General features: G+C 47.0%; 1 protein-coding gene across 2 annotated transcripts in view; it reads left to right on the top strand.

Moving 5' to 3' along the window:
- The window catches only part of LOC146830132 (embryonic protein UVS.2-like), a 72,054-nt gene extending 64,600 nt beyond the window's left edge, over window positions 1-7,454 (top strand). For both annotated transcript variants that reach the window (XM_085604364.1, XM_085604365.1), the window contains 2 exons: window positions 4,278-4,500; window positions 7,089-7,454. In XM_085604364.1, the coding sequence (XP_085460490.1) occupies window positions 4,278-4,500; window positions 7,089-7,099 (234 nt within the window). In that variant the 3' untranslated portion in view covers window positions 7,100-7,454. The remainder of the gene's footprint in view (window positions 1-4,277; window positions 4,501-7,088) is intronic.
- Window positions 7,455-12,471: the final 5,017 nt, after the last annotated feature.

Below are 12,471 nucleotides of genomic sequence, written 5' to 3'. Positions count from 1 at the left end.
TGCTGGCCCGCTGACTGCTCCCGTTACTCCCGCACTTGAGCCACAAGGATCAATGTGGTTTTGTACCCCAACGCATCACCTCCTTGAACATAAGGGTCCTGTTTGGAATAATGGACGTAGCCCGAGACCACCCATATGCCAAAGATTCCGATACCCTAGACTGGGAGTCCATGCTTGCTGCTTTGATTCGCTAAGGGATACCCCCTGCTTGTATCTGGTGGGTGAAACCACTATATTCATCACCTACATCCAGAGCCAGAACTGCTCCCTATGTCTCAGATCCCTACCAAGTGTCAAGCCGCGCTCAGCAGGGTTGCCCTGTGTCCCTTCAACGCTTCATATTCGAGGTCGAGCCAATCGCATAGCGGATCTTTCCGGTGGCGGACCACAGAGGGGTCCCTATAGATGAAGTGGTGCATTCCGTGTCTCCATATGCCGATGACATGATGGGAGGGCAAATTAGAGACAGCCCAGTTGCTGTAATTGTTTGGCCACTTGTCAGGCCCGCATATTAATGCAGATAAATCTTGGGCTTACTTCTTTACTAATACCTATACAGAGACCACATTTAGATTCGGCGACACACAACTGCAAACAGCACCAAGCACCTTTCGCTAACTTGGGATTCAGATGTACCGAGAAACACAAGGAGCTGATTCACAGAGGTAAACTGAGACAAGAGTCTAACTTTACGACTTTAGGTATTCACAAAGGGCATCTACAAGTAGGACAGTAGGACTTTTGTCTCAGTTAGACTTAAGACCAAAACGCAAGTTAAACTGAGACAAAAGTCTTACTTTACTCCTCGTAAATGCCCTTTGTGAATACCGAAAGTCATAAAGTCAGACTTTAGTTTACCTTTGTGGATGGGGCCCCATTATCTATTGGAGGGTAACCTCATACAGACGATTAACACGCTGCGATCTCAAGTGTCGTTTGGGTCATATTAAACCAGTTGATAGCGGGCCGTCTGTCCCTGGTGAAAATGGTGATGTTGCCACGCCTGCTGTACCACTTTGTGAATTTACCGAGGATAATACCGGCATGGGCGTTTAAACTGTTGAACGCCATACTGATTGATCTCACATGGGAGAGGGGGCCCCACAGAGTCAATCTACATAAACTGCAGTTACTAACGTGTAGGGGTGGCCTGGGGGCTCCAGACTTCAAAGCGTATTGTATAGCCGGACAACTATAGTGGCTATCTTGCTGGCTGATTGGGCGTAATTTGACGTGTTCGAAATAGGATACACAGCGGCCCTAGTTAGTCAGGGGCGATTACATAGGCTGGTGTGTTCCGAAGCCTCAGCTCTGCACATTGGCTCACTTTTACCGTGCATAGCCCTAGCCTACTGGAGACTGGCGCTGAAATATGCCATTGCACGGGCACCTTATGCACCAAATATCCCACTCTGGGGCTTGCCCACCCCCTCAGGCATATTGACGGCACGCAGGAGGACTCCATGGAACAGGCAGATGCCAAAGAACCCATCACTTTTGAATTACTCCAAGCACTACATATTGTGGGACACGGGAGGCACTTAAAACGATGGCTCTACCGGGGACTACAGGACACCTCACGACACCACTCACTTCCCTGAAAGCTGAATGGGAGACTGACCTGACTAGGGAGCTCACGGATAAGGAGGGGTCCTGGTTACTAGAATACCCCAAGAAAATATCACGCAACTCAAGATTCAAATGTATCCAATACTCCATATTACATAGGGCATTTTCAACCCCACACAAAATCCGCAAAATGTTCCCAATGGCCCCCTTGACGTGCCCACGCTGCCGCGCCCCGGAAGCTGATCTAGTACAAATGCTTTGGACTTGCCCTTCCCTGATTGGTTACTGGGGTGGATTTCAGCGGCACTAACACGCCTGACTGCCCTGCATCAGTGGAACAGGCCACAGCACTGTATATTGGGGTTACCCCCGCGGCCCAGAAACTCTAAAGTGACACAGCGCTTCACGGGCCTCTCTCTGCTCCTGGTCAAAAGACTGCTTACGAAATGCTGAAAGTCCCCACAGGCTCCTAGGGTAGTTACCTGGCAGGAGGAAGTTTTGCAATGGGACTTGGCAGAAAGTAAGGCTCTGAGGAGGGAAGGATATAGGGGCCTACATAAGAAACCTATATCGTTGAAATGGGACACACTAATGGAAGGCTTCCAGGAGCAGACTTTAGAGCCCTGAAGAGTAGGGAGGCCTGCTGGGACTCTGGGTACCAAACTGGGGGACTCTCTGCGTGGGCGGCACCACCCCCATTGACTTCCGGGTGGACCTCTTCCTTCCTGAACCGGAAGTCGCTAGGCAGTCCGCAGCGTAGCAGCATATATCTCTTGGAATCCGCCTACTGCACACACATCTCCTCGATTATAACTCATCCATTACATGATACGTCACTGTTAACAGGGTGGGAGGCTTGGGGGGAGGTTGCGGCTTTTTATATATAGCATATTTCATGACATGTCGATTGCTTCTAATACAGACTATTTGATCCCTGTATGTATATTACCATCTACGTATGTTAATTTATTAGGTGGCTTAATGTGCTGTATTCTTACTGTGTAACAAACATGTAATAAAGTTTGTGTTAAAAAAAAAGATATATTAACAGCAATGGATTTCAAAGCACAGCGCAAGCGCCATGCTGGCGACACTTAAAAATTGACCATGCCGCTATTCCACTCAGATGATGGAATGCCGCTTCTGTGTGATGAAGGTGTCTAGGCACTGAACTGTGTATGTAAAAGCTCAAGTGCCCCCTGCTGGCAGGACAGTGATGGTAAAAAAAGGGCTAACTTAATATTCTTGTTCCGTATGTCACACTGCCCCCTGCTGGCAGGATAGTGATGGCAAATAAGGGCTAACGCATAATTCTAGTTCCGTATGTCACACTGCCCCCTGCTGGCAGGATAGTGATGGTGAGTAAGGGCCAGTGCACACTTCTGTTTCCGTAGGTCATACTGCACCCTGCTGGCAGGATAGTGATGGTAAATAAGGGCTAACACATAACTCTCGTTCCTTATGTCATACTGCACCCTGCTGGCAGGATAGTGATGGTAAATAAGGGCTAACTTATAATTCTCGTTTCTTAAGTCACACTGCCCCCTGCTGGCATGATAGTGATGGTGAGTAAGGGCCAGTGCACACTTCTGTTTCTGTATGTCATGCTGCGCCCTGCTCGCAGGACAGTGATGGTAAATAATGGCTAACGTATAATTCTCGTTTCTCGTCACATTGCATCCTGCAGGCAGGACAGTGATGGTAAATAAGGGCTAATGTATAATTTACGCTCCTCGTCACATTGCACCCTGCAGACAGGACAGTGATGGTAAATAAGGGCCAGTGCACACTTCTTGTTCCTTACATCACATTGTCTTGTGCTAGCAGGACAATAATAATGGGGAGTAAGCGGCAGTGCATACTTCTCGTCCCTTTTGTCACATTGTCCCCTGCTGGCAGCACAGTGATGGTAAATAAGGGCTATTTATGCTTCTGCTTCCTTATGTCAGACTGTCCCCTGCTGGCAGGACACTAATGGTAAATAAGGGCTAAAATAAACTTCTCCTTTCTTATTTCACAATCCCCCCAACTGGTAGGTTAATGGTGGTAAATAAGGGCATTTGCACTGCTACTTCCTTATGTCACACTGCCCCCAACTAGTAGGACAGTGATGGTAAATAAGGTCCAGTGCATACTTCTTGTTCCTTACATCACCTTTTCTTGTGCTAGCAGGACAATACTAATGGTGAATAAGCGGCAGTGCAAAATTCTCGTTCCTTTTGTCACATTGTCCCCTGCTGGCAGGACAGTAACTGTAAATAAGGGCTAACGCATAGTTTTTGTTCCTTATGTCACACTGCCCCCTACTGGCAGGACAGTGATGGTAAATAAGGGCCAGTGCACACTTCTGCTTCCTTATGTCATACTGCCCCCTGCTATCAGGACAGTGATGGTAAATAGGTGCCAGTGCATGCTTCTCATTCCTTATGTCACACTGCCCCCTACTGGCAGGACAGGGATGGTAAATAATAGCTAGTGCACAATTCTGCTTCCTCATGTCATACTGCCTCCTGCTGGCAGGACAGTGATGGTAACTATGGGCCAATTCGTATTTCTCCGTCCTTATGTTACACTGCCCGCTGTTGGTATGTTAGCAGTGGTAGAAATGACTGTCACGTAGTTTTAATTCGTATGGCACACTGCCTCTTGCTGGCATGCCTGAGGTACTATTTAAGGACTAACACATACTTCTCATTTACACCCTGCAGGTCTCATTGACATTCATATCTATTGACCTTGAACCTAATCCTACGTGCGCCGCTGACGCCTTGTCTGTTTTCGATGGTGCCAAGACCACATCCCCGCTTATTGGCAAATACTGCAGATCCAAGCCAGGTGCACCAGTGACCTCCACCGGGAGCTCCCTTCTGCTCCAGTTCCACAGTGATGGCTCATTGAACATGAAGGGATTCCAGGCCACCTACACCTTCGGTAAGTATATCTGCATTAAAGGGACCTACTGGCTCTTCATCACGGAGGCTAAGCACAGCAGGGAGGCGTCTGTTCTTATCTGGGAAGAAGTGTCAGAAGACCTCTGTGGCACCATGGCATGCGCTCTAGTTTACTGTGCATGGGGTTAGCCTGTACCCCCTAGATGCTGAGTCTGCGCAGAAGAGATACCCAATGCTCTAGCAAGAATACAGTGTGTACAAACAGCACACATTGCCCTGTAGTCCATCCAATAACCACAGGGGTCATGAAGGTGCCTTTCTTGCATTAAGGGTCAGTTCAAGATATTTATACAAATTCTACATGGAATGGATGTGAGGGTGTGACCCAAGTGTATTGGAAGGCTGAACCACTCACATGTCCACTAATACTCAAACAAAGTTTCAACACCTGGGGCCTTACTTTGTGAAAGTCCTGCCTGGGCTGTCACATGTGATGTAAACTAGTGAAAGGTTGTGCAATTTAGACCAGAGAGCAAGACTCAATGAGTAGGGGAGCGGGGCAGAGAAACTTTAATAGCAAGTATAAATTGACCTTAAATAGTCAGCATTCAAGGTCAACATGTGGAGGATTGCACAGGTCTGATCAATGAGCACCACTCGGTAAGTGATTGAGATTGGTGTGGTAGCAGCAGGAAAGGATTAACGTACATGTATACTGTACACGTATACTATATAAAAGAGCAATCTTGAATTCCTGAGTGCTCTGAAATAGTTTTCCACTCACTCCTGAAGTCAGGGTGTGGGATTCAGATACACTTTCAGATACAGCTGTGGCCACTGTTGGACCATTTCACATCTCCCGAGGATACCCATAAGAAAGGGCACTAGTGCCAATTAATAAATAGCCTTGTCTCCCACCATCTAACTCTGGTAGTAGTGACATGTCGAAGGGCACTAGTGCCAATTAATAAATAGCCTCGTCTCTACCATCTAACTCTGGTAGTAGTGACATGTGCTGAAGGGCACTAGTGCCAATTAATAAATAGCCTCGTCTCTACCATCTAACTCTGGTAGTAGTGACATGTCGAAGGGCACTAGTGCCAATTAATGAATATCCTTGTCTCTCACCATGCAGCCCTTGTAGCAGTGACATGTATCAAAGTGGCAATTAATAAATAGCCTCGCTTCCCACCATCTAACTCTGGTAGTAGTGACACGTGCTGAAGGACACTAGTGCCAGTTATTAAATAGCCTTGTCTCCCACCATCTAACTCTGGTAGTAGTGACATGTCGAAGGGCACTAGTGCCAATTAATAAATAGCCTCGTCTCTACCATCTAACTCTGGTAGTAGTGACACGTGCCAAGGGCACTAGTGCCAATTAATAAATAGCCTTGTCTCCACCATCTAACTCTGGTAGTAGTGACATGTCGAAGGGCACTAGTGCCAATTAATAAATAGCCTTGTCTCCACCATCTAACTCTGGTAGTAGTGACATGTGCTGAAGGACACTAGTGCCAGTTGATAAATAGCCTCGTCTCTACCATCTAACTCTGGTAGTAGTGACACGTGCCAAGGATACTAGTGCCAGTTAATAAATAGCCTTGTCTCTACCATCTAACTCTGGTAGTAGTGACATGCGTGAAAGGGCCCTACTGCCAACTAATCAAATATCGTTCTCTCTAACCATCTAACTCTGGTAGTAGTGACATGTGTCATTGCCTTTTCCGTGTAAGACACAGGGGGTTATCTAGCAGTTGGTGGAGTTGCAGTCCTGCTTCTAATTGGCATTTCAGGGGCTGTCACGTCTCCTGTGGATGCCCAGTACAGACGGGCACTGGTGCCAATTAATAAAAAACCTCCTCTCCCACCATCTAACATTGTAATATGAAGACAAAGGGGACCAGCGTTTACCGAGGGGGGTCCTGTTGTAAAGTAGTGGGGTACTGCTCTGGGAAACCCTGAGTCCCCCCTCTTATTTGGAGTTGGGCAGCTGCTGATTGACTGCTGGTGCAGCCTCCAGTGACATTAAGCCATCTGCCTCAGGTCTCTGCCTTTGATGCATCATTAAACCCACTCAATGTAGGGTGGGGTCCCAAAGAAGATCCTCCCTGCCTGTGTCTGCCATGAGAGACAAGGCGAGACCGGGCAGGGAGAAACAACAGTGGCCTTCAGGGGCTGCGGGAAACACCCTGCAAGTCAGGGACATTGGGTTTGTCTGTTTTTTGTAATAAGTCCCTGCTTTGAGGGTTTGTTTGTGAGAATAAAAAATAATTCTGCTGCACAAGTTACATCTAATTAGTGTGGGTGGTCTGTCTGCCAGGGCATGGCTGGAGACAGTACCCCTGCAGCCCCAGCAGCCTCCATGCACTGACTGCTGGTGTCTGAATGACCCCCAAAGTGCTGCTGACCATCTCTATCATGGGGCCGGGCTCGATTATTTTAATAAACAGTACAATCCAGACATATTTTATATAATCAAAGGATATGCAAATAATAACCACAGTAACTTTGCAATGCACATATTCATTGGGTCTCATGAAACCCGAGTGAATTTTGCCATTCAGTCGGTGGAAGAGTCGTCTCGCACTTCAACAACTTATATGTGGTTTCCCATATTTATTTGCAGTGAGCGCCTAACCCAGGAGAAGCTGACATGCCACAGCTTTACAGAAGGTCATGACCCCGGAAGTACATCTGTTCCACGTGAAGAATGGGTGGATGGTTTAAGGGCTGCATTTGTTTCTCTCCGAGTCTCAGTTTTTGGTCGTCCTGCTTCTCTCTCTTGTTGAACATGATGCATTTGTTCCGTTGCTTGCTTGTTGTCACAGGTAGTAAGCAGCTCATCACCAACACTGGTCGCCAATTGTGAGTCGAGTGTTTGCAACCTGCCCGTCATCTGGCTCCTACGTTGCCAGTGGTTTATCTGATGATGAATTGTACTGAGTGTGAAATGTTGTGCAGATGTGAAGTGAAATAAAGGCATTAAATAAAGTGGTGACTCTTTTGCTGAGCATGTAACATAGAACAAGCTGTATATTGCAGTAGCGGCTGCTACTCGACAGGGGTGGTGAGGCGGGGAGTAAGAGTAATGTAAATAAAATTAACCTACCTGGAATGGCCGGACGGCTGCTGCCTCTCCTCAGACCTCTTCTATCTTCCTTCTTCCTGTCTTGGCTGGCAGCAGGAAGCCAGCTGGCACACAGGCTCCCCTGAGCCAATCACAATGCTGCAATGAAGCATGGTGATTGGTGTGAATGCCGTTGTTCGGCGCTCAGACGGGGACAGGGAGCCTGTGCATGTTCCTTACCAGGCTGTGTAATGCTGCCTTGTGGGGAACATGCAAAGTGTGCATGACTGTTTGGCTGGTCCAAGACGGCTGGCCAAACAGTTATGCCCACTTAGGTAGTGCACACCACTACCCCATCGATCTGGCCAGCACCGCCCCACCACTGACTGCAATAGGAAAAATAAAATAATAATAACAATATTTATTATCATTTTATTTTTCCTTTTGAGGAGGAGCCCCCACCTATATATTGGTACATTCGGCCCCGCCCTTCTGATCGTGTCTTCTATTTTGGGAGAGAGAGAGGGAGAGAGAGAGAGAGAGAGTCTGTGTGTGTGTTGTGTGTTTTGGGTGTGTGTGTGTGTGTCTCTCTCTCTCTCTCTCTGTTGGAAATTGGGTTATTTGTAGTGGTAAATGTGCATCTACCACTGGCAATAAGGCCACTAACACAGTCTCGGGCTCAGAATAGGACTCAGAAAATTATTCCCATTCACAACCCATGGTAACTTGGCTGCGAGCAGGCAGGCTTAGCTTCAGAGACAGGTATGTAAGGCAGTTACAAACACCAGTTCAGTAAATAATTAAGACACAACACACAATAAAATCCATACCAAGTTATAAATATAGGAAATATTTTTATCTTTAAAATGACACAAAATGAAAACAACATCCAACGTAGGGAACCAGAGATATGACTTTTTAAAGATTAAACACTTTCTAGTGCTTAGAAACCAACAGTGCCACTTATGGACATTTGGTCGCCACTGACCGGGACAAAGTCAAAGTTTGAGGCCAACCGCGATGGAGCCCTGTTCGGATACACTAAGCGGGAGGCCCTGATCAAGATTTTACACTTAGAAATGTTTCTGGAGGATTTCACTCCAGACGTCGTGCAGCCTCCTCCAGCAGGCCGGATTCGATGAGGGTTCACTGGATTGCCTTTCTGTGAGGGTCTGGTCACCTTCTAGCGCTTTTTCACAAAAGTTCACCAAACTTTTAAAACTCTGCCCTGAAGTTCCTTGTGAGGGTCCAAAGTGTCCAAAACACAATCCAAGGGTCTGGAATCTCCATGATGGTCCTTGAAAGGTTTAGGCCATAATTCCCACAATGCAACTGGACAACACCCTTTACGGTCCACTGGATACACTCCAGGCAGGGTACTCTTGGTGGAGGCAAGACAGGTGAGCTCTGTTAACCTGTAGCTTGCAGGAAGTCCACTCTTTTTCCCTCTTGAAACAAGGTGCATCCAAAGGGCTGTAGTTCCAGATAATGCATCAGGCGCGGTCTTGCAGAATGCAGGGCCTGATGGTGCAAATCAAGTTTCCAGCTTGGCATGCCTTCTTAGTTTCAAGCAGCAGATCTGAGAGGCTCTGCCCCTCTCAGATACTTATTCAATGTTCTTTGGGGTCAAGCATGAGGGCGCTCCTGTCCAAAGAGGTGCAGGGCAACACCCCACAGCATGACCATTTCCTCCAAAGTATGGTGCAATGGTCTCCCAGAAAGCACTATTCCTCCAGAATTCAACATGGCTTAAATCTCAGCAGAGCAGCAAGAGCTAGTTTAACCAACCTCCAGTGTGGCTCATGTCCATGGCTTTCGTGCCCTGGCATCTTAAAATTCCTTCCTTAAGCCTGCTATCTGGTTGGGTCATAGGGCATGGGGGATGATGGGCCTGCTCTCTTCTGCCTGTCCCATCCTCCCTTCGAAGCTGATGCTTTACGACCCCCTCCTCCGTGCTCTGACATTCCTGTGGGGCAGAGCTAATTCAGGGTGAACCACTTATCACTTCATCAAAGCAGCCTGGCTAATCCTGTTAAATCTGGCAAATCAGAGGTGACCTCGGGAAGGTTGAATTTTGGCTTACAGACAAGAATGTCTTATAACTTATTTTCTGTACACTTTAGGATAAATTCAACAATATCAATTTGGATTTATCAATACCATTTTCCTATGTCCTTAAATGATATTTTCCTTTGGTTCCTATCTATATTTATGCATTCATAAAGTATTGCAATGTAATCCTATGGGGCTAGGCATCTACAATGGGAAAACTGCAGTGTACAATTTCACCAGCCTCAGGGCATATAAAACATCTATAATAAAGGCCCTTCTTATAGTTACATGCCCCCTATCCCTGGAACACATAAGGGAGACTTTAGGCGTCCTGAATATGTACACATTATGCAGATCCTCACTTCATAGTGGACCTAGCACCAAAGTTGATTTTGGGAAGCACTTTACTACAATGCGGTAAATGAAATGGGAAATTTCTATATCCCCAGGGCATATAGAGCATCATTCATAAGGTCCCTCCTTATAGTGACAAAACACCCCCACCCCAAGCGGAGACCCTGGGGGTACCTAATAGGACAAAATATTGTAGAATATGAATGTTTAAGTGCCCCTAACACCAAAGCCGAATTTGAGAAAAGTTTACATTTAAAAGCAGTTCGGCAACACAGGGCTGCATTTTTAAATTGACCTCAGGCTCTCTGCAGTGCACACATGCAAGTGCAAAAAGGCTGCTGGCCTCTAAACTGCCATGCCTTATTATATACTATGGACTTAAAGGTAGTTTCGAGCCCCCTGCCCTCTTATGTACAAGGTCCTTATAGGGTAGGTCATGCCAATTAAAAATGTACCCTAATAAATAGTGTACCCTAATTTAGGTAGGGGTTTCCATTGTATTCTCAATGTGTTTTCACCATAGCACTGCTCCTGGGCCTGCCAAGCAGAGCCCAAGATATAGTCAGAGTCACTTACTACCAGAAAGCAAACAATGGGGGTGCACAGAGCATACAGGAGGACTTTCCAACAGAGCCCCCTTCCCAAATGAAAGGTGATTGGTCACTAACTTACACCCTGGTAGTCCTCCTCATAGAAGTGAAAAAACCTAGAAAGTCGATCCGCATTGGCATAGGCTACCCCAGGTCTGTGTTCTACTGTAAAGTCCATTCCCTGTAGGGACATGAAACAGCTTGGGATTCTCCCCTCTAATCTGCCTGAGCCATCTGAGAGGCATGTGGTCAGTTCGAACACGAACAAGAGTCCCAAACAAATATGGTCGCAGCTTTTGCAGGTACCAAACCACAGCAAAAGTCTCTCTCGCAATGGCACTCCTCATCTGCTGTCTGGTAAGAAGTCACCTGCTCATGAAGGCAACTGGCTGATCAAGGCCCACTCATGTACCTGCCACAATCCCTTGCTGTGAAGCATCTGTCTGAACCACAAATTCTTTTGTGTAGTCAGGGCCCAGCAACACTGGTGCTGAACACATAGCAGCTTTCAGAATGTGAAAAGCCTTCTGAAACACTGGGGTCAAATCCAACTCATTGGGCCTCTTCTTAGAAGGCAGTTCTGTCAGGGGACCCCCAATGGTCTCACAATTTTAAACAAACCTTTTATAATACACTGTCAGTCCAACCAGTGCCCTGAGTCTGGGTAACAGGATCTCTCCAATCCAAAATAGTTAGAATTTCGGCTTGGAGAGGCGGTACATGGCATCCACCTACCAGGTGGCCCAGGGACACCACAGAACTCTGCCATATTTGGCGCTTACTTGCCTTAATAGTGAGGCCTGTCTGCTGCATGACCTGAAGCACTTCCCTCAGGTAGGTAAAGCGATCACCCCAGGTAGAACTGTATACAGCTATATCATCCAAATAAACTGAACTGCTCTAACACAGGCAATACCCTGTTCACCAAACTTTGGAAAGTGGCAGGTACATTCTTTAAGCCAAAGGGTATTACCTTAAACTGATAATGCCCCTCTGGAGAATGCTAACCTCTCCTTTGCACCATCAGTGAGGGCAATATGCCAGTAACCTGAAGTCAAATCAAAAGTACTCAGGTACTTAGCAGCCCCTACCTTGTCAATGAGCTCATCAGCTCTAGGTATAGGGTGAGCATCAGTCTTTGTGACTGCATTAAGTCATATGTAGTCCACACAGAACCTTAACTCCTTTGGTCCCCCCTGGGGATTAGGTTTGGGCAAAAGTACCACTGGACTATCAGATGCTTCAAATACCCCCAACTCCAGCATCTTAGCTACTTCAGCCTTGAAGCTGGCTCTGACATGGTCAGAAAGCCTGTAAAGTTTATTTTTGACATGTGGGCTGTCACCAGTGTCAGTGGGTGCACACACTACTCAGTGATACCTGGGGTCAAGAGAACACGCCAGCAAACCGCTCCAACACCTGCTTGTAGTTTCTGTGCTGCTGGTCTGTCGATTTGGGAGAGAGTACAAACTCCTCCACTGACCCATCTTGCACTTATTGTAGAGGAGGTCGGGCACTGGCTCAGTTTCTTCCTCCATTCCCTCGTCGGTGACAAGTAACATGGTCATATCTATGTATGCAACAAGTAGGCATGGGAGGAGAGTATCCAATTTCCTCCTGAGTTTCTCAGACAAACCATTGATCATGCCATTCAGGGTCTTGTGGAACCCCTCCACCAGACCATTTGTCTGAGGATGATATAGGATAGCGAACTTCTAGTTAACACCACATTCATCCCACATCGCAGTTAGCTAGCGGGACAGAACGTTTCTGCCCCTATCTGACACAAATTCTTTCTGGTGAGCACACCACGCAGCGCCTTATCCACTGCAGGAGCACTGTAGGGAATATACCTATTCCCTGATGCAGTGGGTAGGTCCAGGCAGGGGACCAATAATGGCCATACCCACCAGATCCCAACCACTGGCAGTGGTATCAAGGGAGCC

This window comes from Triturus cristatus, chromosome 5_1, assembly GCF_964204655.1.
Source record: "Triturus cristatus chromosome 5_1, aTriCri1.1, whole genome shotgun sequence".
Taxonomy (NCBI): Eukaryota; Metazoa; Chordata; class Amphibia; order Caudata; family Salamandridae; genus Triturus; species Triturus cristatus.
This window is presented reverse-complemented; position numbering and strand designations above follow the sequence as displayed.